Here is a 27,708-nt window from a genome sequence, read left to right as displayed (position 1 = left end):
TCGATCTTGTGCTTATGTATAATCTTACACAGACAGTCAATATGCCAACTAGGATCGACAACACCCTTGATCTAGTTTTTGTTTCGCATCCAGAAATGGTCCACTCAATGTCTCGCGCTCACGGTCTCAGCGATCACAATATAATTTTATTTAACCTATCAGTATCGAGCGAACCCTGGCATCATACAAGATGTAGACGTGCTCGGCAAGGTACGCTGCAGTGACCATAGAATGGTAAGAACTCGAATTAGCCTAGACTTGAGGAGGGAACGAAAGAAACTGGTACACAAGAAGCCAATCAATGAGTTAGCGGTAAGAGGGAAACTAGAGGAATTCCGGATCAAGCTACAGAACAGGTACTCGGCTTTAACTCAGGAAGAGGACCTTAGTGTTGCAGCAATGAACGACAATCTCATGGGCATCATTAAGGAGTGCGCAATAGAAGTCGGTGGTAACGCCGTTATACAGGAAACCAGTAAGCTATCGCAGGAGACGAAAGATCTGATCAAGAAACGCCAATGTATGAAAGCCTCTAACCCTACAGCTAGAATAGAACTGGCAGAACTTTCTAAGTTAATCAACAAGCGTAAGACAGCGGACATCAGAAACTATAATATGGATAGAATTGAACAGGCTCTCAGGAACGGAGGAAGCCTAAAAACAGTGAAGAAGAAACTAGGAATAGGCAAGAATCAGACGTGTGCGTTAAGAGACAAAGCCGGCAATATCGTTACTAATATGGATGAGATAGTTCAAGTGGCTGAGGAGTTCTATAGAGATTTATACAGTACCAGTGGTACCCACGACGATAGTGGAAGAGAGAATAGCCTAGAGGAATTCGAAATCCCACAGGTAACGCCAGAAGAAGTAAAGAAAGCCTTAGGAGCTATGCAAAGGGGGAAGGCAGCTGGGGAGGATTAGGTAACAGCAGATTTGTTGAAGGATGGTGGTCAGATTGTTCTAGAGAAACTGGCCACCCTGTATACGCAATGCCTCATAACCTCGAGCCTACCGGAATCTTGGAAGAACGCTAACATAATCCTAATCCATAAGAAAGGGGACGCCAAAGACTCTAAAAATTGTAGACCGATCAGCCTACTGTCCGTTGCCTACAAAGTATTTACTAAGGTAATCGCAAATAGAATCAGGAACACCTTAGACTTCTGTCAACCAAAGGACCAGGCAGGATTCCGTAAAGGCTACTCAACAACAGACCATATTCACACTGTCAGTCAAGTGATAGAGAAATGTGCAGAATATAACCAACCCTTATATATAGCTTTCATAGATTACGAGAAAGCGTTTGATTCAGTCGAAACCTCAGCAGTCATGGAGGCATTACGGAATCAGGGTGTAGATGAGCCATATGTAAAAATACTGGAAGATATCTATAGCGGCTCCACAGCCACCGTAGTCCTCCACAAAGAAAGTAACAAAATCCCTATAAAGAAAGGCGTCAGACAGGGAGATACGATATCTCCAATGCTATTCACAGCATGTTTACAGGAGGTATTCAGAGGCCTGGAGTGGGAAGAATTGGGGATAAAAGTTGATGGAGAATTCCTTAGCAACTTGCGATTCGCTGATGATATTGCCTTGCTTAGTAACTCAGGAGACCAATTGCAATGCATGCTCACTGAACCTGGAGAGGCAAAGCAGAAGGGTGGGTATGAAAATTAATTTGCAGAAAACTAAAGTATTGTTTAACAGTCTCGGAAGAAAACAGCAGTTTACGATAGGTAGCGAAGCACTGGAAGTGGTAAGGGAATACATCTACTTAGGGCAGGTAGTGACCACGGATCCGGATCATGAGACTGAAATAACCAGAAGAATAAGAATGGGCTGGGGTGCGTTTGGCAGGCATTCTCAAATCATGAACAGCAGGTTGCCACTATCCCTCAAAAGGAAAGTGTATAACAGCTGTGTGTTACCAGTACTCACATATGGGGCAGAAACCTGGAGGCTTAGGAAAAGGGTTCTGCTGAAATTGAGGACGACGCAAAGAGCTATGGAAAGAAGAATGATGGCTGTAACGTTAAGGGATAAGAAAAGAGCAGATTGGGTGAGGCAACAAACGCGGGTAAACGACATCTTAGTTGAAATCAAGAAAAAGAAATGGGCATGGGTAGGACGTGTAATGAGGAGGGAAGATAATCGATGGTCATTAAGGGTTACGGACTGGATTCCAAGGGAAGGGAAGCGTAGCAGAGGGCGGCAGAAAGTTAGGTGGGCGGATGAAATTAAGACGTTTGCAGGGACAACATGGCCACAATTAGTACATGACCGGGGTAGTTGGAGAAGTATGGGAGAGGCCTTTGCCCTGCAGTGGGCGTAACTAGGCTGATGATGATGATGATGATGATGATGATGATGATGATGATGATGATGATGATGATCGAAGCCTCCCCGTAACCCTTCCACTAAAGTTATCCGTGATTATAACAAAGAAGATTTCACTACTAGAACGCTGAACTCACGAATCTTTATCACACCTTTAAACAGCTCGCTCTTTCCAGGACTGTCAACCAAAACTGGTTAATATTCAAACGCAAACTCTTGGCACTAATTGAAGCCTGTGTTCCAGTCATATGCATTCGTGGCGACGCTGGCAAACCCTGGTTTAGTAGTGTCCTAACTAAGCTATCCCGGAAGAAAAACGTCTTTTTCGCATAGCTAGGCATTCTAGTTCAGCCCTCAGTTGGGAAAAATACTTCACATGTCTGAGAGAGTATACAAGCCTCTTGAAGACCTCCAAAAAGACATTCTTTCATCAGGATCTACCAAACATAATGAGCAAAAATCCACAAAAATTCTGGAATCTGATTTCCCCTTCTCGCTATCAATCGCGCAACATATCTCTTTCTAACCCGGATGGTTCGCATGTGTCGCCTGACGAACATCCTGATGTTATGAACTCTTACTTTTCTTCGATATTCACTCGTGAACCGCATCATAACATCCCGAACTTTTCTGATCCCAAATTTTCTCAGATGCTGCCCATTACAGTTACGGCGGAAGGCATCGCAAAGCTGATCGACAAGTTGAAATTATCAAGCAGTCCCGACCCCGATAACATTTCTGCCAAAGTGCTCAAAGCAACTGTAGTCCCATCAAGTCGTTTACTACACATAATTTTTACCCAATCCCTCAATGAAGGCTCGCTTCCAGATGACTGGAAGGTCAGCAAAGTAGTTCCAGTATTCGAAAGCGGTAACCGGTCTGATCCTTCAAATTATCGTCCAATCTCTTTAACATGCATTGCATGCAAACTAATGGAACATATAATTTATTCTCAAGTCGCCCTACACCTTGATAACAACGGGTTCTTTTTCGCCAATCAACACGGCTTCAGGTCTGGTCTTTCTTGCGAAACGCAACTTTTTGAATTTACCACCGAGCTTCATTTAAACCTAGATTCATTATTTCAAACTGATGTAATATTCTTAGATTTCTCAAAGGCATTCGATCGTGTTCCCCATCTACGACTAATCTGCAAACTCTCTTCTCTCAGCCTACACCCGCAGATTCTAGCCTGGATTAAATGCTTCCTCACCGACCGCCTTCAGAACACCGTTATAGGTGGATGTTCTTCAGCCTCAAGCAAGGTATTTTCTGGAGTTCCAGAAGGATCAGTCCTTGGTCCCCTTCTCTTTCTCATCTACATTAATGACCTCCCTTGTGGTATTTCATCATCCATACGCCTCTTCGCGGACGACTGTGTCCTTTATCGTCGAATTTCTACTGAGTCTGACCAGGCCCTTCTTCAGAACGACCTGCATTTAATAGATAACTGGTGTACCAAATGGTTGATGCAGCTTAACATTTCTAAATGCAAATTTATTCAAATTTCCCGTAAGCACACTAACATCACCCATGAGTACTCATTACGCGCAGTCAACATCTCGCAAGTACAAACGTATCGCTACCTCGGTATCCTAATCGCTAGCAATCTTAACTGGTCGGAACACATCACGAAACTGATCGCCGACAGCTCTAAAACCTTAGGCTTCATCAGAAGAACATTATCGTTGTCACCCCCTTCCGTCCGTAAACTGGCATAGGAAGCTTTTGTTCGAACAAAACTTGAATATGCTTCTGCGATTTGGTGTCCACATCAAACATATCTAATCAATGGAATAGAATCGGTCCAGAACCGTGCTGCTCGATTCATATCTTCAAAATATGACTACAAAACTAGTATCAGTAGTAGTAAGTCATCGCTCCATTTACCCACATTAGTCTATCGACGCAAGATAGCACGTCTATGCTTATTCCACAAGTTGTACTACCGTTTTCAACATCTGCGCGAATCACTTCTTCTACCACCAGCACGTTCGTCACGACGCCTGTTCAATTCACTCAGTTTACAGCGCCTGTATGGATCAACTGCTGCCTTCAATAAATCATTTTTACCCACAGCAATCCAGGAATGGAATGCACTCCCAGATGCAATTGTCAGGGAGCAAGATTCTGAAGAATTTAAAGAGCGGTTGCTTTCACATTTTGGAAACTACAATTGAACGACTTCTCTTTTCATTCCAAGTGTTGTTGCATTTGAAGTTGCCTGTACTCCTATTTTGTTTTGCTGCATTACTTAACCTGCATTATTTCAATTCATTCTTGATGTAACATCTTTGACTTATGTATAACTATGACTCCCCCCCTTATGTAATACCTTGTAAAGGGTCCTTAAGGGTCCAGTAAATGATGATGATCACCATTCTGAATCCTGGAAAGTCTCCGCTTGAGATCTCATCATATCGTCCGATTGCGCTTTCGAGCTGCGTCGGCAATGTGATGAAAAGAGTGATTCTTGCTCGCTTGGAATGGTACCTAGAACGATTCAACATCTATCCGGACGCCATGACAGGCTTTCTTCGAGGTCGCACGTCCATCGACAAAGTCACTGACATCGTAACATGGGTCGAAAATCAAAAAAGCCTCAAGTGCCTATCTGCCGCACTTTCTCTAGATATAAAAGGAGCATACAACAACGTCGCTCATGAGGCCATACTGAAGTCACTTGAGGCTGTTAGAGTTGGTGGCCGGATATATAAATGGATTCGGGACTATTTGCCTGAGAGGCATTTTTTCTTACAGACCGAAGACTTCAGACTTCAGACCATTACATCTGCCAGTGGTGTGCCGAAGGGTGGAGTCTTGAGCCCTATTTTGTTCAACCTCGTCCTGGTAGGACTAGCGGATTACCTACCGCAGACAGTTCACGTCTCAATATACGCCGACGACATTTGCATCTGGACCTCTGCGGTGACTCGCCCTCAGCTAAGAGCCAGGCTTTAGCGGGGGGCAACCATGACGGCGTCTTATCTCCGAGAACAAGGCCTCAGTGTGTCTACTGAAAGGTGCGCATTACTTGGTTTTACGCGCAAACAAATGTCATTGTATCCTGTTTCCATCAATGGTCAAGCTGTATCCTATGTTAAGACGCATCGCTTTCTGGGCGCCATCATTGACCGCAACCTCTCGTGGAGCCCTCACTGCGTCTACCTGAAGAAGTTAGTCGCCATTGCTCAGGTCTTCAAATTTCTCTGCGGGAAAAACTGGGGTACACCAGTCCATTCTATGTTGCAGCTGTACAGGGTTTTGTTCCTCGGACTCCTACGTTATAGCCTACCAGTGTTGTCAAATGCATGCAAGAACTTTCGCGCCTTGGGGAGCATGCAAGGTCAAGCCCTACGCACGTGTTTCGGGCTGCCTCGGTGCACCTCAACAGCAGCAACAATCGCCATCGCGGGAGACCATTTAATCCAGACACATGTAGCTGTCGACTCTCTCAGAGCGCACATTCGCCATCGGTCAAGGATCCCCGACAATCATTTGGCTTCCCTACGAGCCGAGAGACCTCAAGCGACCTTTGCACGAGTGATTAGCGCTCATCAAGAGTGCATACCGGCATCTTTTACACCGGCGGCGAAGCCTTCCTCTCCCCTATGGTGTCTGCGACAGCCTCAAGTGAATTTTGCTATTCCTGGAATTACAAAAAAGTCCAATCATCCAGCGCCGGCTCTGAAGCAACTTATGCTCCTATTACTGCACAAGATGTATCATGACCACATTCATATATATACCGATGGTCCGACCTCACCTACCAGCTCAACTGCCGCCTTCGTCGTTCCAGCCAAGAACGTGACAGTTAAATTCAAATTGTCGCACACGACTACATCTACATCGGCAGAACTTGCAGCTCTCCATGCCGCTGTGAATTATGTCACCGAAGAGCCAACAGAGAAATGGGTCGTATTTTGTGACTCTAAGGCTGCCTTTCAAAGCATCAAGTCTTCATTACGTCACAGAACTTACGAGCAGATGACATCTGATATCAGGGAAGTGCACCACCATGCTCTGGAAGGAGGACACCACATTATATTTCAGTGGATTTCCGCTCACTGTGGCATCGTCGGCAATAACCTAGCTGACAAGGCTGCCCGGTGTGCCCACGAAGATACCAAGACGCGTCCAACACCTTTGGTGAGGTCGGACGCTGCCAGAGAACTTCGCCTACTTGCACGGAAGAAGTCACAAAATCTTCGATGAATCATGCGACGTTCGTTAGCCGTAAATCACTTCTTGGGTAATCGACGCTTGTGCCCGGAACTATTTTTCTGTCCACCCGCCGTGGTTGCTCAGTGGCTATGGTGTTGGGCTGCTGAGCACGAGGTCGCGGGGTCGAATCCCGGCCACGGCGGCCGCATATTAATGGGGGCGAAATGCGAAAACACCTGTGTATTTAGATTTAGGTGCACGTTAAAGAACCCCAAGTGGCCGAAATTCCCGGAGTCTTCCACTACAGCCTGCCTCATAATCAGAAAGTGGTTTTGGCACGTAAAACCCCATAATTTTTATTTTTCTGTCCGAGTGCAACTTGCTTTGTGGGTTCACGTAGTAAAGAGTATTTCGGGGCACACGGTTCTTTGTGTTCTTCACTGCCACTACAACGTGACATCTCGTACACGAGCTTCTTTGTTTCCGGATACACCCTGCAAGCCGTGAAAACTGTGTAAACGTCGCCATGGGTCAGCGACCTAGCCGCAGGCTACAACTACCGGAAGAGTACGGACGTGTGCCCGAGAAAACTAGGAATACCATGGCCGTGTGACGAGTCGCACTGAAAGCCCCCATCTCGCCTACAACGATTGTTATGCAAAAAACAAAGGGAGCCACCAATCTTCCGTGGATCATCATATGAAGATCCGGAAAGCTGGCTGGAAACCTACGCAATACGTTTAATAATTGAAACTGTGAGAATGAGCTACGGCATGACTATATCTCATTCAAAGACACCGCCTGGACGTGGTTCCAGAACCAAAAGTTCAGCCTTAAACTGTGGGAGCTGTTTCGAAGCGTCTTCGTACAAGCATTCACTAGCGTCGTGCGCAAGGAGTGAGCCGAAGTTCTGCTTGAAACCCGTGTGCAGGTACCGAACGAGAATATCGCGATCTTTACAAAAGAGATAAACCGTCTTCACGTCGACCCGGACATGTCTCAGAAGAAAACTTGTTTCCCCGTGCGTGGTTTGAAGTAATAGCTTCACGCCAGATTTATTAGCAAGCCGGCGAAGGCCGTCGCGAAGAGAGAGAGAGGAATGTAGGAAGGCAGGGATGTTAACCTTTCATGAGTCTTGTTGGTTACCCTACGCTGCGGGAAGGGAGAAGGGGAAGAGAGAAGGGAGAGAGAAGGTGTAGAGACGTGTACGGACAGTACTTGAGTTAAAGCCGCTCGCGCAAACCAGACGTTCTGGGGAAGCACAAAAGTGCCTTCACTGCCTTCTTAGCCGATGATAGGTGGGGACCGTGCTCTAGTACTCTTCACTCAGATGACGTTCATCCATTTTCCTCAATGTGTTGGGCAAATATTGACTTTGTACTTGGAATTGAGGACAATGGCACAATAAGTGGTCAGTGTTCTCGTCGCATCCGCAAACATCACATTTAGGACTATCAGTCATTCTAATTAGTGATGCGTAGGCATTCGTGAAGGTACTTCAAGCCACAACCGACACAGAAGAGAAGCTTCGCGTCGGTGCAGACCGGCCGGAGGCCTCAGTTACAGTGACGACTTTAGTCTGTGCAGTCTTGTGTGCCTTGTATGTGCGGTATTCCACTCTGCTAAGGAGATCGTGAGCGCTTGATTGCGAAGTTGTCTCACGGCGTCGGTCTTTGAGAGAGGAATGGGGACGCAGCGGTCTTCTTAGTTTGACATCCGAGCTGCCTTATCCGCGTCGTCATTTCCTATGATAACGCAATGACCTAGTATTCATTGAAAAGAGATATCATTGCCTTTCTTAAGTGATGGACAAGTTACACGATTTCGCACGCTAGCTGATCGCGAGTTTAATGTCGGAGAAATGACTGCACACATTGCGAGGCCGGCCTTCAATTGCAGAAGACTGCCCCTTTTCTAGGACTTTAAGCATTTATCGCATGAAACGCGTCGCGGAGAGCCGCGAGCTCTGCAGCTGTAGATGTAGTGACATGGGAAGTCTTGAACCGCTGATCTATTCTCATTGTTTGTATAGCTACAGCCCCACCGGAACTGGTTGATGTAGTTGATCCATCAGTATAGACGTGTGTGCAATCGCTGTATTTCTCGTACAAGTAAAGTTAGTTGCTTGTGTGCTGATGACGCAAGTCCGACTTCTTCTGAACTCCTACGATTGTAAGGTTTACTTGAGTGGGGCGCGCACACCATGGAGGAATGGAAAGTCTTCCCGCAGGCGCGTAACGTGACCTGAGAGAGGCACGGTGCGCGAAGACAGTGACACTGAATGTCGTGTGGGGCCTATCTACTGGGAGACTTGCGAGATGGTGTGTAGGGTTCCGGGTGAAGCGACCTATGGCAACACGCATTGTTTCAATGGTAATGTGCGTTCTAAGAGTGGAATCTTGAGCGACTGCAATAACTTTCGTCGTTGACGCACCCCGCGGTAGACCAAGGCATATCTTGGGGGCTTGGGTTTGGATGCTTTCGATTATATTGAGGTTAGTTCTGCAGGTGTAGGACATGACCGGTAGGCTGTACCGCCGGAATCCAATAAAGGGGACCCTGTACCACCAATGCACACTTTGCACATGATATATCGAGTCCTTGTTCTAGAAGGTAGGATGATGTTAAAGTGGCTGCCTTCTGAAACCGCGCGCGTAGCTGATGTCTCGTCACAACGGACGTCAGAATGCGAATGTCGTCGGCATAGATGGAGAGCCTAACGGTGCTTGGCAGGATGACGGCGAGTCCAACGAGTGTTAGACTGAAGAGCGTTGGGCTAAGTACTCCGCACTGAGGCACGCCACGGTTACTGTAATGCTGGGAGGTCGGGCCATCTTCGGTAAGTATGAAGAATGATCTCTTATGTAGATAGCTACTTATCCAGAAATATACCTTGCCGTCAAGTCCTACTGCCTCTAACGCACTGAAAATCGCTTCATGCGTTACGTTATCATGCGCTCCTTTAACATCCAGAAACAGGGCCGCAGATAATCTTTTGCAGGACTTCTGGTGCTCGACGTACGTCACCAAGTCGATAACGTCTATCTTAGAACGGCCACGCCTGAAACCGGCTACTGCATCTGGATATACCTAGTAATGTACGAGGTACCCTTCTAGCCATGTTGGAATCATCCCCTGCATTAGTTTTCCGATGCAACCGGCAAGCGCAATTGGTCGGTATGATGCAACGTCTACAGGCGAATAGCCAGGCTTGAGCAGCGGAATTAGGCGACTGGTCTTCCATTCCTGGGGAACTGTACCTGTCTGCCAGGAGCTGTTGAACAAGAGCAGGAGCACTTTCCGAGCCTCTTCGCCAAGATTACAGAGGGCACGGTAGGTTATACCGCCGGGTCCTGGTGAGGATGAACGCTTTTGCAAGGCAAATGTAGCTTCGAGTTCGTGCATAGAGAAAGGACTGTCCATGAGGGGGTCACGTCATATCGCTGAGTGGTAAGGCGTCGATGTTTTAGTGGGGCTTGTTTCACCAGCTATCCTCCTGCAGCAATCTTCAGCGACGTCAATCTTGCTGCATTGTTGGTGAAACGCCAAAGACTTAAATGGGTGACGGTGCTGAGGGGTTCCACGGAGACCACGAACAGTTGTCCATATGTGAGACGAAGGTTTTCGTGGGTCCAAAGACTCGCAGAATAACATCCATCTTTGCGATGAGAGTTTGTCCTTGCGACACTGAATTTTCTTTTGAGTTGTTCAGGACAACCTCACGTCAAGCACAAATTTCGTGCGCCTGTGTCTTCGCTCTGCACGGAGACGAATTGCACGAAGCTTCTCCAGCTCATTGTCGTATTCGGTGCGTGTATACGTTCTCGGAAGCGAATGTGTGGCAACCTCTAGGGCACCCTTTATGATGTCCTCTAGGCGAGAGGACAAGTCATCACGACAGCCGTCTTCGACAACTGATTTGAACATTGGCCAGTCGATATATTGCGTGACGCCGGCTAACTTGGTGTCCATCAATCCTTCAATCGTAAGATGAGTGGGTAGGTGGTCAATGCCCCGCGTTTCAATATCCGGAAACCACCTGACCTTTCTAGTAAAGGAGCGTGAAATAAAGATGTGGTCCAGGCAGCTACAGTAGACAGTTCCACGCAGAAAGATGGGACTTCTATCATCTAACAAGCACAGTTCTTGTTCGGAGGCAAATGACACTAATCTTCTGCCTCTCGAACTTATTTTAGGACTTCCCCAGAGGTGGTGGTGAGCACTAAAATCTCCAGTCATTCCCAAAGGCACCGGAGTCGCTGTCGTGAGTCGCCGTAACCGCTCGCGGTCCACCCGACTTGAGGGCGAAATATGCGCTCCAACTACTGTGAATGTGAGCTTGCTTTTGTTCACTGTCAGACATACGTGCTGCTTTTCTTGATCCGGTGGCACTGCATGATGGACATACGTAAGATCACGTCGTATGAATACGATTACCTTGCTGCATTCTCCGTAAGTGGCGGACATGAAACACTCATACCCGGACAGTCTGATGTTATGTGAAAGGGGCTCGCAGATTATCACGGGGAACTGATTCATGAACACAAACTGTCGAAAGTCCGACATGCATGACTTAAGTCCTCTGGTGTTCCACTGAAATATTGACACGTTCTAGACTTCATCACGGAACAACAGCTTCTGGAGAGCCATGATTTCAACCAAGAGCTGCAAGTACTGAACTATACTACTATATACTACTGCCTATAGCACCTGTAGCGCGCTTTGCGCAGACGAAGATTTCATGTTGGTAAGTATAACGCGAATGACATTCATGAGCGACCACAGAATGTTGGTGACCTGATCAGCTCGAGTCGCTTACAGGTGCCGAAGCCGTCGATGTCATCAAAGTTGGTGCATTGTTAGTTAACTTAGCAGTGAGTTGTACCGTCGGTAGCTCAGGTCATTCTTCAGGACGGGTGAGCCTTTCCGCTTTAGTTGCTATCCTTGTATCTGTATTCGTGGCACTATGATTTGATGCGGCAATCATTCTGACGGAAGGTGGTGTGTTCCTATCTGCAGTTGTGGAGATTTGTGAACGTTTTCGGTGTCGACGCCGACGTCGCCGGACAGCGGTCCAATCGCTGTCTGTTTGCCTGCAACTCATTAGAGACCCCGACGATTTTCCCAATCGCTGTTGCCAATGCCCAACCTGTCACTACAGCGCTACAGTACACTGGCCCAATCCGTGGCCGGTCTGTGAGCCAATTTGCAAAAAACTAAAAGCGGCAAACGGTGGAGGTGCGGATGCTGTTCGTTGAAGTACTGAATATCCTGCACCGCCAACGCAAGATCAACGTCCATAATGAAGCAACGGCATACTGCCATTTCGACGACGTTCCGAAGGAAAAGATACGCCACCTGAAGAAGACCAGACAACGCCACGTAATAGCGGGACAATGCGATGCAACCATGAACCGACGTCGCGAAATAACTGTAACGCAAGACCATGAACAACCAACCTCGACGTGCTTCTCTATATAAACAGCTGGAGGTCACTTGATAATGCCGAATGGGATATGCGTGGACGTCGAACACAAGAAATGGGATACCACCCCTCCCGTACGTAGCCTTCGCTTACAACACCACAGTGCAAGTAACAATGCATATCACACTGTTCGAGCTAGTTCACGGTCGGAACCCAACAGCAGCTTTCACCGCCGACAACGTTCTGCAGCACGCCGCAGAATCGCAACTTGCCCGCCTAGCATCAAGCACCAGCCAAGGACGGACAGCTGACGTCAGAATCTTCGACGACGCTTTGCGAAATACCAGCCCGGCGACTGCGTTTTTATTTGTACCGCGATCAGCCAACGTAGACTGTGTTAAGAGCTGCGTTATTTTTGGACCCTACAAAAATTCGACGAATATGCGCACGGGACTACGGGGTAGTGCGGGCCAGCACGCAATTCGAGCGGCGCCGCTCGAGCCCCTATTTACTCCAAGTGCGCCTTAAACCGTTCTACTATAGCTAACAAACTCAGCGCTCTCAGAAAAAAAGGTGTGACCCTTGCTGAAGCGTAACCGTCGCAAGTGATCGGTAAGGATAGCTCCAACTATGCAGTATGCCGTCTCTCTTCGAGCGCCTCCGCTGCAAAACTGTGTCTGCGGCGTGCTAGCTGGGATTTCTACTAGAGAGAAAGAGGTTTGGCTTCGTACCGACGTTCCAGTTCTACAGTGCCCAGCAGCTTTCTGGAATCCCAGCACTCGACACAGTGCACAGCGCTACCGTCACCATGTGTGTCCCATATAAGCTTGGTCTCCCGTTCACGTCTGGGCACGTCAGTTTGCCGCGTGCCCTCGTGCTTTTCATTAGGCTTTTCGTACTTCGTAGTTTCAATTGTTCCTCTGCATATTATCTTCGAAAGTGTCTTCTTTTCTTCACAGAAGCCGATAGCCGTATGTGCAAAGCTGCAACGCGGAAGTCAGCAATTTGTAAAAGCTTTTTTCAAATTTATTTTGTGGACACTTTTTGTTTGTACGTTTGCGTGTACCCCGCCTGTTAGGAAATAAATCTTCCATTATCGATCGGTGATTCCTGTCGTGCGCTCTACACGATGCATCACGCAGAAGCCGCTGCTGGTGGGCGGAGACGCTGCCGAACCGGCACCCAAGTGACGATGGATATACTGATTGATGTATATCTGATTACATGCTGCGCTCATGTGCCTCCTGGCTCTGGCGGCACGGTTTGTGTTCTAGCTGTGGATTATACGGCGTCGCTGGCGGCGGTGATGCGCTCACACCGCCCAGCTACGTGGCAACGGCGCGACCAAGCGTATTTTGCTTAAAGAAGTCGCGGATGGGGCGCTTCAAAACGGCCGCAAATGCGTACATTTGTATAGCTTAACCTTCTCCTCATCCTACTTTCACGCATAAAGCGAGAAAGGCTGGCTGATATCCGCGGTGTGTGGGCCAAGATGCCTGGGTACGGGCTTTTCTCGCTGTGTGTCAGCAGCCAGGGGCTCCTTTAAGTCCAAATATTCTTTTATCGCAGCTCCCGTTCGAGCTAGAGCTTTGACACGGGTGGTCGCTTCTCGTGAATGGTTTAGGCCTTAGGTTATGCTGCTTAGCATTACTTTCCGTCGAAAAGAAATTATTGTATCCAATGTTGGGGTCACTGGCGGCGGTGACGTAAAATACGCCGGCAAGGGAGAAACGTTCTTCCCCTTTTGGTTGCCAGAAGATGGCGCGACATGTAAAGTGCATGTGAAGGAGGAACTCACCAGCCTGAAGGAAGAAAACGGCTAGTTGCTCCTTTTTGGCTCCCTTTTTTTAAAGAGTGTAATGAATGCATATGAAGCGTAATAAACGAATTCACAACATCGTCTGGATCAAAAAGCACGATGACCAGACAAATCCATGTACAACCCATCCTTCCCATGGTGGCTCAAGGGTTACGTCTAGTGCATTCTAGGAAACTCTGTGGAATAAAAACAGCTTGTTTCACTGTCCGAACAAATCCACGCATGCGCATTTTTCAAGACTTCTTCCTTCTTTAACCACAGTCGAAGATCGTGAATCAACCTGAAGCTCAGGACATCACGATGCAGCTTCTAGCGCTCGTCCTGTCTGCTTCTAGTCTCTGTTTGTGTCAATTTACGCTACAATTCATGAATGTGTTCTACTGCAAAAGGTGGGATCCGCATATATATTACTCTCGCAGGATACGAACAGACTTTTGTAGACCAAGACTCTCTGGTAAAAAAAAATCTCTTCTCTCGTGTTTTCCCAAACGGTCCACATGGGTGTAGTATGACAGAAGCTGCGACTTGCGTTTACATACCTGTGCTAGTGCGTACATCGACTTCTCTCGGGGCAAAAAAAAAATGGTTGCTGCCTTCCTGTAACTGTATCCTGTCTGCGCGTTAGGACCCCGTTTTCAATTTACATTTAGGAGCGTTGCAGTAACCAGAGAAGACCAAGGGGACTAGTTTTTGGTCTGCAACCTATGCAGTAGAGTTTGATAACGTTCGGCTGGCCTTCAAAATGCATCGGGTCACGTGCTTCGCCAAGAGGACTTACATATGCTAACAACGCGATGCGTCGTTTCTGTCGCGTGCGACGAGAATCCTCGGAAATACCCAAACAGCCACTGATACTTTCGAATGATGGGGGAAAGCTTAACCCTGCATGTGGCTTAGATGCTATGTCAGTGCCGTGAGTCCGGCTCTTATTCGGGCTGGAAAAATAGCATGTAGACAGACATTCCAGTTTAAAGCGTCGCAACTACTTTCACTGTGCTGTTCTATTTCTTGATAATCGCGCTCCGAGTGCGCATCTTTCTGAACACAAAATAGGCGTTTAACTTATGATCGATGCGTGCGGGAATTCCGTCGTCTACAGTGCCCGCAGCACTTACGGTAACGCGAGAAAGGAGCCTAGGATGGAAGGGCGTCCCTGTATTTTAATGCGAAATATCTTTCGTGAGTACAACGCAGTTCTTTTAGCCATCTGCCTAACTGTTTTCTTGGCCAAAGCCACGCCTACAAGATATAAATGAAAGTCTGCTCGCTTTTCGCTCGTGATGTCACCAGCGTGACTTTTCCTAGTGCGCCGGAAGCAAACTACAAGCCGCCGTCTTGGGAACGCGACTTTTTGTGATCGCGACATATCGTACCTGCCGTGTACTTTTTAGTGTTCGTTACGCAATAAAAACAGACATGACTGCCGACATGAAATATTCCACAAATGAAAATCACTTTATTAGTGAGCTTTTTGAGCGCATGCACCGGATGGAAGTAAACAAGCATGGTCTGAGCCTTAAGCGTGTTCAAATCACGTGTGGATGCTCACTAGAGTGTATTTCTAATGCAGCATCGGGTAGCTGCTGCGCATAGAAATGGCACGCCCTCAGCCAGCGCGATGTACAACAAACTTCAAACGATCGACGTCCAAGCTCACCTCGATTTGCCCTCTCAATTCATTTGTGTTTTATGCGGCGAGAATTCTTTTACACCGCCACCAATTTCATGATGCTCTGAAAGTTCGAGTAAATTAAACCTGTACTACTTGTGGTTCAAACGACGGCGTGAAAAGTAGGTTTGAGTGCGCAGACGGCCAAAGCAAAGCGAAAAGTGGCTCGGCAACAGACTTGGCTTGTTTCTGTTGGCGGCTCCGTCATCCGATGGCATCATATTTGCAGCACGATAAAGCGGTCGCCCTTGGTTTGTTGCATACCATATTTGATTAAATGTTGTGCGACACATCTATAAAGTTGGCAGTGATAAGTAGCATATTACATTTAACGACTACTGCGCTCGTCTTGGTCGGCATGAAACGCCCCAATCAATGACCTGGACGCGAAACTTTCCCTAGTGCTCGAACACTGACTGAGCAGCGGCTACAAGGTCGATTCAAATAGGTCGCGAAGCTTCGGGCGAAAAGCGGTTCAGTACAGATTGTCACCGACATCAGCATGGGGGGTTATGGGAGCAGCGATTGAAGCGCGACTAGGTTTGGAGGGAACAAACATTGGGAAGGAAAAACGCGTTTTTTAATTCAAACGAGACACAGTTAGATTCATTCAACGAAAATAAAGTTCCTAGTCAATTTTATATATTCGTGACGAGTTAACAAAATGCAAGTTTAATTTTATTATTATTAATAAGTGCATTTCTTTTCAGCGCCCATCGCTACAGGGGGCGTTGACGCCACTATCACTCGCAATGCAATGCATGTCTTGAAATGGGCAGAAAGGCGCACTCGTATCACCTGTTGAAATACGCCCCCCTCACAGTTTGTGCTTTCTTGCTTGTCGAAGTTTGTCTGAATTTGGTCACTCGGGTAGCTTCATTGCTTCTTTATCTGTTCAGTCAAAAGTAGTGAGTTACGACCGCCAGATAATTGTATAGTTGTTTTCGTGCGACTGCGCTGCCCGACGGGCTTGGCATCCAGCAATAGGATCGGCACTCTACGCCTAAAGCTTTCGTCGGACTCCAAAAAAAAGTATGTTCTGTGCAGGGATGCGATTTCGACAACCGTACGGCTGGCCTTTTCCTGCATGGCTTTCCACGCTGAAAACTCGAAACGCCCATCAAGTCGAATGGCGGGGCATTTGAATATATAGCTCCAAAGGAAGAACAACAAAACAAATTTCGCGCCTTCGAAAACAAAATGACGTCACTTCTGCTTTTAATGGACATGGCGTCACATTATTTTTTCTTCCGCCGGAAGTGTTCCCACCACATACAGATGGCGCTAAGCCACATGGACCGCCGATGGACCGCCATGTTTTGAACGTATGGGCTCCTATGGAAGCTTCGCTACCAGGTATATTTACCTTGGCGGCTATGCGCGATGCAAGAGCGTTCGTCACCGAAGAAGCGCGGAAAGCGGGAAGCATTTGCAGTTCTTTATTTCTAAGAAGTGACAAGGCAGCACTGCAATTTCTGGATAACAGAACAAAATGAGCGTCCCCCGTCAGGCGATACCAACTATGTGTTTGATTTGAACAGAGCCTGCGAATCACAATTGCCACATCTGATAATTGTACGCTTGTTCGGGCTAACTTAACTTGTATACCGACAATACTTTAACGAGTCGTTAAACGAGCAACTATTTCTGCCCTGCAAGCTGTGCACTTCATTTTGACACGAGCATGAAAATAGCAATATTGTCTTCATATGAACGCTAACTTTTTTTTTGAAGTGACGGTTAGTTTGGTAGCTGATTTACAGAAAAGATTGCACGGGTAATCGGGGTGCCTCTGCTATCATTCAAAAATTTGTACTTTAGGATCAACCTAGTGGTGCACCCTATCGTCTCGATTTTTTCATATATGCGCTGTCAATTTATTCGAAATCCCGAGCTGCGAAAGCTTTATTTGCTTCCGTTCGATTTGGACATTGAGTGCGCATGCGCGGAGCTTCAACATCGCGTATTCGTGAATACACGCCAGTTCGTTGGCATCGTAACATCAGGCATGGCTGAAGAAAGAAGCAACGAATATGCGCCTCCAGTGTTCAGCTTCACAGACGAAGCAACGCCAAGCGCAAACCGTGACAACCAGGGTGCTTCTTCTTTTGGCGCCGACCCAACGTGAGCTTCTCCGCTTGTCAATTTTTCATTAAATACTGTTACCCTTAGACATGACCCGGGTAATAGGCTTCTACATCTGTACATTTGTTCCCACCTATACCAGGCCTTTGTTGACGGCCAACTTGAGTTTCTAAATTGGGGACTTTCTTAGGTATAGACACATCAATGCAGGGGCTGTGCGGAAATAATGTCATGTACAGCGCCAAGTCAGTTGTTGAGCGTTCGGGATAAAACTTATCACAACGCAAAACGAATTTATTCAACGAATAAAATATTTTTCGCTTGTGTATGGTTATTGCACTGTACACTAGCCATTAGGTGGTGTAGCTCTAAGTCCCGGGTGCAATTACGAATGCAACCGCCGTATTTCGATAAAAGCGCACTGCAGAAAGGCTCGTGCTTACCTGCATTTACGTGCTCGTTACGGAAGCCCCGGTGGTGAAAGCCTACATGCAGTTTCCATTGTGGCATGTGTTTTATCAGGTTCCGGTTCTGGCGCGAAGAACGTAGGATTTTGTAAGTTTTAAGCGCACTACCTAGCTTGATTTGCTGAATTGGTGAGTACTATCGTGAGCAATATGAGCGGGAATATGCGAATGGGTTGCAAATATCCTCGAAACCGAACTAGAGCGATACGCGGATAGCGCTGTCCCAAAATGAAGGGGCAGGAAGACGCTCTTGCGCTAACTGTTAGCACTCCCACTAAGCCCGATTTTTTTTTCGAAAACGATAGCAGACGGCATTTCATTGGCCGCCGTCAGCCGTTAAGACGGTTACGCGTCACACTGACTTACAGCTGGTCATGCTTTTTCTTTCATGCTTTTGGTATTTTTTTTTTTGAGTGCAGCTCTAAGGCGCCCGTTCCTGCCTTTAGCATGAGGTATTTTCAGATACACCCCGTAGGACTTGATGCATACCTTATGGAGCGCATCGTGTGACGCGTCACAGGCAGACCGACAGATTTCCCAGCGAAGTAGCTCTAGAATGCTTACGCATTAGGCAGGGGACACACGGTACGATTCGGCGTCCGATCCGGCGTGCGGCATACGATTCTGGACACACGGTGCATGCATCCGAAAGATCTAGCGGCTCGTAAGCGCCGCCCAGATCAAGCCCCACGACTTGATTTCATATCCGCGTCGAGAAACGCAATATAAACAACTCTGCAGAACACTGCTTCGCTGCGAACACTGTCGATAAAATTATGCCCCTGCGAGTGACAGAACACTTGACGACCGCGCGTTGTCCACTGACGGCTCCGCTAACTGCCAGGGATAGGGCCGGTAGACCTAGCTAGGCGGACGCTGCGGACGACGGCGCTTGCGGTCCAGCCCGAGCTCGTCGAAGAGCGCATATTTCTGCCAAAACAATTAGCAATGGACGCTTAGGTCGCCCGTAATTAAATACAATTGGTTTACTCGACGCAGTCGTTGCGAAGGACAAACGTGCAAGCGAAGCGAGCAGCCTCGCTCCGACGGTCGGTGTGTGCGGTCTGCCCGCGAAATGCCTTCGCGTCGCGGCTCCCGATCTCGCAAGTAGCTTAGTGCTAGTGTGCTAGGCGCTGCTTTGCATACCAGGCACACGTTCGAGATAATTTTGCTGAACTGGTAACTATTTCGTGTCCGAAACAAACTGCAGCAGGCAAGGAAAAAAAGACTGCTAGAAACTGGCCAGCCAGCGCCGCCAAGGTGGAGGGAACGTCACAGAACGTCGCATGCCAGCCGAGCTGTCATTGGCTGTGGCCAAACGAAAGTGCAGTTGTCGGACGCGTCGGACGATGGAAATTTGCCAGGTTTGTCGCACGGCGGACGTCCAATCCGGCGCTTCGGCACGTCAAAACACCTCGATTCCGGCTGCCTTTCCGGTGCGTCGGACGCCGGATCGGACACCTAATCGGACCGTGTGTCTCGCGCTTTGGAACTCCCCTGTCATTGGCCACGCTTCGGTGACTCAAGTTATCAGTAACCGCAATATCAAACCGCTTTATCAATGTGCCCTGGCAATGTTCGATGTTCTACACATTCTATATATAGACGCACGGTGGAGGGCCAACATTTATTAGAACAGTGTTCACCTTTCCACTTTGTTTCCGACGGTGGCCCCCGCGTATAGCCCATAGCACGGTTCGAGGCTATCTGACATGCGCTCCTCTGATCCTGCTCTTATTGCTCACGGTAGTACTTTCTGGATGACACGTCAAAGTGCTCAAAAATACTGTAATTTGCCACACAAAAGAAAACTCTCACCAAGTGGGTAGTTCCCGCTAAACACTTTATTTTTAGCAAACATAAGTCCCGTGGAGGAAAAGACATAGGTTGCTTTAAAAGGATTGCTGGTCCGTTTGCCTGTGTTGCCTAAGCGCCACCAATAGGTATTAAATAAAATACGCGCTGTCGCGCAAGCTGACCGATTTCCCGCTCGGAGTAGTTTGGTCGGTGAGCCCATTTTTGTTTATTTAAGGGTTCTATTAACAATGAAATTTAGAATACAGGGCTCCAAATCGTTTTCATTAGAGCAAACTTGAGCGACATTATACTACAGCGATAAAGAAGTGGAAAGTAATGGTATTCTGCAGTACCCTTATCTATTCGTGAGCAATTGCAGTAGCGTGTCGCTTTCCAGCTACGCTTGTGCTGTGCATTGCATCTATCATCGGACATTTTTAAGCCGAAAGCCTTAGATATGTTTCAAGGTCGCGTTGTAATTGTACAGAAGACGCCACCTTCTTCCAAGTCGCTGCCACATCGCCTCCGCTAATCATGCCAGACAAAGCGCAGGTAATTAATATAGCGTTAATTCGGGCACTCGAACTAACAACCTTTGCTGGAAGGCGAACCCACGATCTTTGGTCTTAATTAGGGCGAAGGCAGTTTTATAAAGTAGCCCTAATTGGGGCGCTCGATCCTATTGCCTTCAGTGGGAAAAAACAAGTAATAGGAAGTAGCAATGCATTCGAATGAGAATGTCAAGTAATTCGATTGATGTCTCTTGAGCGCACAGAGTTTTGCCTTCACCCACTTTGGCCTATGTTAATGTGGCTGTCATATTTTTTCATGCTGTTCTCACAAAAAACTTGCTCCTTCAAGAAAATCTCGGATAAGCAGCTGCGAGTGGCATAGTAGACGCAAGCATAGTATCGCTTGCAGAGAAATATTTATGAACTCCATCCTCGTTGAACCTCAATTCGTTGGAATGCCTCTTTTCGGTCTGAATTCTTGAAAACTAAGACTTGGCTATGTTTTGTATATAGGGCCAGTGATTTAGGTCCATTTTTCCAAATATCTAAAATAGGATATGTTCCTCATAACTCGAAGATGCTGGACTCATAATTGTAATTATCGTGAACACGCTACATTCACCGCGTCGATACAGAAGCACAAGAAGCGGGTACAAAGGGTTATTTTTCTAGTATGAGCGCTGGCTTGCATCACAACTACAGAAACCATCTACGCAGCGTCATTTTTATCCTTCGACCTGTTTGCTATTGCATATTATTGTACCATGGAGCAAAATATTTTATTCCCAAATTATTGTTAGGACTCTTTCACCATGGCAAGAGGAGTGCGCAGTTTATATACCCCGCTGCATATGATAGGAATCATACTCATAGTAAGTACTCTAGCTGTTAAGCTGACAGTGTTTGTGCAAGTCAAGGTAGGTGCCCTTTCCACTATACTGGATGAGTGCCCTGCAACAGACATTGCGCCTTGCGCCGTTTGTCCTATGCCAGCCAAAAAACTGTCTTTTAGTCAGAACGAAACATTGCAATTAACGTGTTTACGAAACAATAGTGCGCGTTTTCCGAACGTTCTTTATTTAAAACATCGTTTCAACTTTATTTTGTGACAGATGTGTCTAACAAGAATACCTTTACAATTTGCAGCATTTCTGACGACGCCTGGCATTACCAGTGGAACACACAGCACAGGCCAATAACGCGCGAGGCTTACAACGTCGGCGGTACGTAGGCGATGGTCACTCGCATTTACCACGAACACGGGAGATAGCCCCTACGTCCGTCGTAGCAGCAGTGCATTTATTGCGTATAAGCAGGCACGTTACCAGCGCCACCAAGTCGTTTTCATACATGAACCACCTCATCACTGCCCATAGTAAGAAATTTGTGTTGATGTGAATACATGGCAGGTTGATACCAAAGCTAGGCAGTTGGAGTTTCTGAGTGAATTCTCTTATCGGTGAACTGCGGGGGCTCGCTCCTAGGTTGTGGTGTCACAAGCAGAGACCCCTACTAAAATGGATGCCTTGATCATTTAACAACTCATAATTTCAATCAGTGCGCGACGATTGCTATACAACTTTATTTTCCAAAGGAAATCTTGGTGGGTTCGTCGTGCTACCGCCACAATATTTTTCCCTTGAAGCGGTCAGATTTAGTAGACACAGAAATGTTTGCATGCCAATGCACAGTTCGACCTGCAGGTCAGGGCGGCGTTTCAGATGCCTATACGGAGGGTCGAAACGGTACTGTCATGTCTTCAGAACAGCGTGAGAATTGCCCACGCATAGCATGTTATTATTAGCCGACATATCGCGCGGCGGCCGAATGCAGAAGAAACAGCATACAATTTAGGCCCGCCCGAAATAGTTTATACTGAAGCTCATGGTTCATTTATGCCACTATAGAACATACACTGTGCTTCTGGCCATCCTTTTAAAATAAAAGACATGACCTCTGAACAGATCTCAATCAGTTAGATAGAAAATCGTTCAACTTGAACAAGACCATGAGACCATGGCCTCGCATATCGTAGCTACAAAAGGCCACAAAAGCGCTGCTGCGATATTTGAAAGCTACCGGATTGAGTGAGCGTCTGTGATCCGGACTTAGGGACCGAATGATATCTCCAGTGGAATTTCTCTTCCCCATTTAATCCTTCTGACCCGTTTTCCCTTTCCCCAGTATAGGGTAGCCAACCGGGCTCAGTCCTGGTTAACCTCCTTACCTATAATTTATTGTTTGCTCTCTCTCTTGAGCCAAGGAAGCCAAGCAACAACGGCAGCATAACCATTAGAAATTTAATGAAAATGTAATGCAAACAGACACAAAATTGTTGTATAGTTCTTCGCGTTCTGTTACCATAAATATTTACCTACTAACCAAATTATAGGCTTCTAAATGTTTCATAAACTTTATTCGCGTTAACAGGTTAACAATCATAGTAGCCAGCGATTTCCGCTCAGTGTGCCACTACATCAAAATTATAACGCTTGGGTAACAATAAAACCTACGTCATGCTGAGAAACCGGCCCTCCATACGTGATGTACTTTTTTAGAGCGCAGCTCTTTGGCGTCCGTTCCTGGGTTTCGCGTCGTCGTCGGCGTTGTCGTCGGCCTCGTAACCAGCTCCGCCCCCCTTTCATCCCCCCAGCGCTAGCAGCGACCGACTGATACCGCTGGATGCCGCTGACGCCGCTAGAGTCAAGATAACGTGACTGCATAGAACACCGTCGCCGCCATGCAGAAAGAGGAGGAAAGGGTCCCCCCCCCCTGTTCTTGTGTGGCGGATAGGGTGCTATTCAGTTGCCGACGCGCCGGTTATTTCACGTAGGCCCCGGCACGTCGACGAATACGTGACCACCTTCCCACGGCTAGACCTGGATCTTAGCGCTGCGGAAGCGAGGGTATCATATTGTTTGTGTCGGCATCGGCGGCGTTGTCCCTGAAACCAACTCCGCAGCTGGGGTTGACTCACTATCGGCGTCAGCGGCATCAGTCAGTCGCTGCTATCTCTTCCCTCCTCCCTTTATCGTGTTGTCCGCTTGCTGCGCGCGCTTCTGCCCCCATCGTTTGCCGCTGGGTGTACACGCCGCCCCCCTCCCCCCTCTTCCTGCGAGTCTCCGGTTGTCAAAGCGCCGGCTCGAACTTAATTCCTTTCTTCGCTCCTCCTCCAATGCAACCCCTGTGCGGTGGCAATCAGAGAGCCAGATCGGTGGCGGCGGATCTGTATATGTGCACCGCCCGAGCCGAAATTGCCGCTGCCGTTCGCCCTGTGCGGTGGCAATCAGAGAGCCAGATCGGTGGCGGCTTGACATAAAGACAAACAGCAATTTCCTAACACTTATGCGGGAGAACATCCCGTTCCTCTCGCTCGTAACGCGTCCCACGGCTGTGACAACCTCGCGAGGCACTTGTATAGATCTCGTCTTTGAGAATCAAGCATTGGTGTACCAAGTCGAACATATATCAGTCTATTTCTCCGACCACAAAGCTTCCTTCATGACTGTCAAGAACTGTTAGTGGAGTCTTTGTTAAAGGAATACGTGTGAAAAATAAAAAAAAAATTCTGTGATAGCGCATACATGTGTTGCTCGATTTCTTTGCCTCAATCTATCGAAAAGGTGAAACAGCTTATTTGCTGCGCTCAAATTTCGCATTAGGAAGTAACGTAATCGTCGGTAATTTTTTTTCTAAGGTGATTACCATTCTCTCGATTCCTCAAGCGATTTCTGTTTTCCCCGCATCTGTTTAACCTCCTTTCTACTCTTGACCCTCTTCCCCTGTATAGGGTACCAAACCGGACCTGACTGGTTCAACTCCCTACTTTTCTTTCCTTCTGTTTCATCCTCCTCCTGCTCCTCCTTCTTCATAACTGTGACTGATGCACGTTGCGACTTTGGCGGCGCTATTTATAAAAGTAAGAATGTTGGACAACAAATATGAGCGCCCCAAATATACGCCTATGCAACAGAATTGTAGTTCATTCTAAGTCAGAGATGCTAAAACTCGAATTTTTGCGGTTGGGAAGGTGCGTTTATAAATTTTTTCTCTGGGGTTTTTGAAGGTGTAAACTGTGCCGGGTGGGTGTGATAATGCGATAACCACTATTAATTATTACAATATACACATTATACATATATATATTATACATATTACAATAAAAGCTTTGTTGTTTTAATGCTCATTGCACTAACGTAGATTATTATCCGGAGAATTCTGCCATATTCTTTGGCCTTTTGAAACTCTCGCGCTTTACGTTTCTCGAAGACAAGTGCGTCGTTGGATGACACATGTATGTACCATAAGAGGTGAATATGTTCTGGGCAGGCTCCAAACAACAAAAGTATAATCGCTCGGTCGGAATGCGTCAACTCACATTTATTTGCCCACTCCCTCAACGTGTTATGTTGACTGCTCGAAATAGTTGAGCAATAAGCAAGAAGGTAATGACGTATCTAATGCGCTTATAGTAGATCACCCAGCTAAATATATTGGGTCAAGGGTTGCACGCAGAAGACACCGACATATTGTATTCCGTCCGAATAATCTTCAGAATTCAACATTGCGCCATCTTGGTCGTGCTCGGCTCCCTCAAGGCCGCGAAGTTCTTGGGTGTATTTAAGACCGAGTTTCAGAAACAAAAAGCGCTGCGTACGGAAGCACATCAATAGGGTTCACGTACCGCTAAATTCTATTCGCCTCGCACCATCTATCAGAATGAAATATTCACTTCATATAAATTGTCCTTGCACAGCGGCGAATGAACACATTTGCAGTACTTTTATGCCATACAGGTGTCATTGACAATGCAAGCACTACTTACCTGCTTCTGAGGTCCAGCAGCAGCAGCACCGATCATGAAAGGTCCAGCACAAGCCGCGCTGGCATGGAGGAATCAACACCAATTTTAGAAGATGGCGCCACGTAAGCCTACATTTAGAAAAGTTTCATTGCAAAGCAACTCAAACACGACAGGGAATGCTACCCGTGGAACAATTATGCTTGTAATCTTTATTTTTCTGTATAGTGCTAGCACTGATGCTTGAAACAGCCATTTCATAGAAGTTTGAAGCATTCGTCTGGCGGAGTTGCCATTAGCATACGTAATAGTAATGGACACAGTGAAAAAGATTTAGGCAGCATGTTGCAATTATATCACAGGTGAAGGAAGTCTTTCAGGTTGGTTACCTGGTTACTCACTCCCCCTTATGGAATATATGAAGATAGCGAGGATCAACATACTCATCTAAAGGAATGCGCAAAAAATGAAACAGAGGATGTCTAAATTTACCAAGGTAATGTAGCTTGGGTATTCAGGTAGCAAGTAAAGCGGTCGAAATTCATCCGTACTGCCACACTACAGCGCACATCATAATGAGATCGTGGTTTTACTACATAAAAACCCCAGAATTCAGTTTTTGCATTTTTTATATTTTTGCGTCCACCAAACGTTTAAAAGGACATAAGAAGAAAATTAGGTAGCCGTAAATTATGGAATTGCTGAGCCGCTGATATATCATTAGAGAACATGAAGTATATCGAAATGTCAAGGAATGTATTGCGTAATCCTGCCTTTTTGCGGTATATACGCCTTCCCTGTAGTTAATAATCCCACCGCAAAAATTCCTTTAAGTGTAGCCTGCCGTACTTCTGCGTGTCATTGAGAGGTAGGTCAAACGCTAGGCCCACAGCACATGCGAGTCACGTACCTAAAAGTTGGCAAGTTACAATGCTTGTGTAAAGAAGATGCAGCACCCTGACCAGCCCATACCGCCCACTTTGATCCCATTTTGCCCTTTCTTCTTTATTTACATTGAGAGGGCTAGAAGTAAATGGTAAAAGTAACGTCAATACGCTTGTCTGTACTTCGCCCCTGTTCAACGACTACACAACTAGACGTGACTTTAAGCATGTATCAGTGTAAGACTTCACCACAAAAATGAAAAGGGAAAAAATAACAGTGGAAGGTGTTATGGGAAGAATCTGTCACGCACGAAAGCCTGACAGAGGGCACTTGCTCTGGGCGACATTTCTCACTTACGCGCGTGCGTTTTTGGTATTTCACTGATTCACTTTGTCATACAGCGCTGATTGCAGTCCGGTAGACGTCCGTGTGCTATTATAAAATTGCAAAGGTGTGCCCCATCAGAATAATACTAAATATTAACAAGCAATAGTGCATTCGAATGAAAATGTCGAGTAATTTGATGGCTCTCTGGAGCGCGCAAACATTAACCTCCACCATCTATGGCCTATGCTAAAGTGACTCATATTTTTTTTCCATGCTGTTCTCACAATAAACTTGATCTTTCAACGAATTCTCAGATAGACAACTGCGAGTGGTATAGCAGTAGCAAACTTAGCGTCACTTGCAAAGAAATCTTTATGAACTCCATCTTCGTTGGTCGGCAACTCATTCGAATTCATCCTCTCGTTCTGAATTATTCAAGTTAACACATGGCTAAGTGACAAAAATCTCTTTTGTGTCAAGAGCAAGTAATTAAGTCCATAATTTCAAGTACTACCTAAAATGCGATATCTTTCTCATAGATAACCAGGATCCATGGGTCGTGAATGTAATTAGCGTGAAAACTTTATTCTCCGCGGCGATGCTGTATGACAACCACCGGGTACAAAGGGGAAATTTGCTAAAATTAGCGCTGCTTTGCATCAGCATTGCAGAAACCATCCGCACAGTGTCCGTTTTATGGTTTAACCTGATTTATTTATAGAAAAATTGTTCCATGGAGCAAAATTTTTATTCCAAAATTATTCTTAGGATTCTGCGACTGTGGCAAATGGAGAACGTATATATCAAACTGCATACGGATGCATCATACATGTTGTAAGTACTTTAACAGTTAAGCTGACAACGTTCGTGGAAGTCAAGATGCCGTTTCGAGTATGGTGGGTTTGTGTCCTGCACCAGTATTACCTCGAGTATTCCGTTCGTCCTATACCAGCAAGCATAGTGTGTCTTTATTCAGAACGAAACATTTCAAGCAGCGCGTTTACAAATGAGTACTTTGCTTCCTCCAAACTTTGTTTTAAAAAACAATAATTCCAAGTGTTTTGCCACAGCTGCAAGTGTCCAACAGCAATAGCTACATTATTTGCATAATTTCTCACCCCGCGTGGCATTACCAACGGAACGCGCAGCACAGGTCAATAACCGACTGGACTTACAACATCGACGGTAAGTAGTCGATGGTCACTCGCCTTGACAACATGGGAGATAGCCCCAACGTGTCCCGTGGAAACCGTGCACTTATTGTGTGTAAGGAGGCACATTACCAGCGGCGCCAGGACAGTTTGCGCATGAGCCACTTCATCACTGTCCTTAGAAAGAAATGTGTCCCCCCTTTCCTTACCCCTCCCCCCCCTGTGGGTTAGCACACCGGGTGTTCGTCTGGTTGACCACCCTGCCT

The 27,708-nt window shown here is 46.7% G+C and overlaps 1 protein-coding gene across 1 annotated transcript in view; it reads left to right on the top strand.

Moving 5' to 3' along the window:
• Positions 1-27,708, top strand: part of LOC142590171 (uncharacterized) — a 59,585-nt gene that overhangs the window by 15,353 nt on the left and 16,524 nt on the right. The window contains exon 3 of the mRNA XM_075702464.1: positions 25,075-25,204. Within this exon, the coding sequence (XP_075558579.1) occupies positions 25,075-25,204 (130 nt within the window). The remainder of the gene's footprint in view (positions 1-25,074; positions 25,205-27,708) is intronic.

Source organism: Dermacentor variabilis, chromosome 1 (assembly GCF_050947875.1).
Source record: "Dermacentor variabilis isolate Ectoservices chromosome 1, ASM5094787v1, whole genome shotgun sequence".
Classification (NCBI taxonomy): Eukaryota; Metazoa; Arthropoda; class Arachnida; order Ixodida; family Ixodidae; genus Dermacentor; species Dermacentor variabilis.
This window is presented reverse-complemented; position numbering and strand designations above follow the sequence as displayed.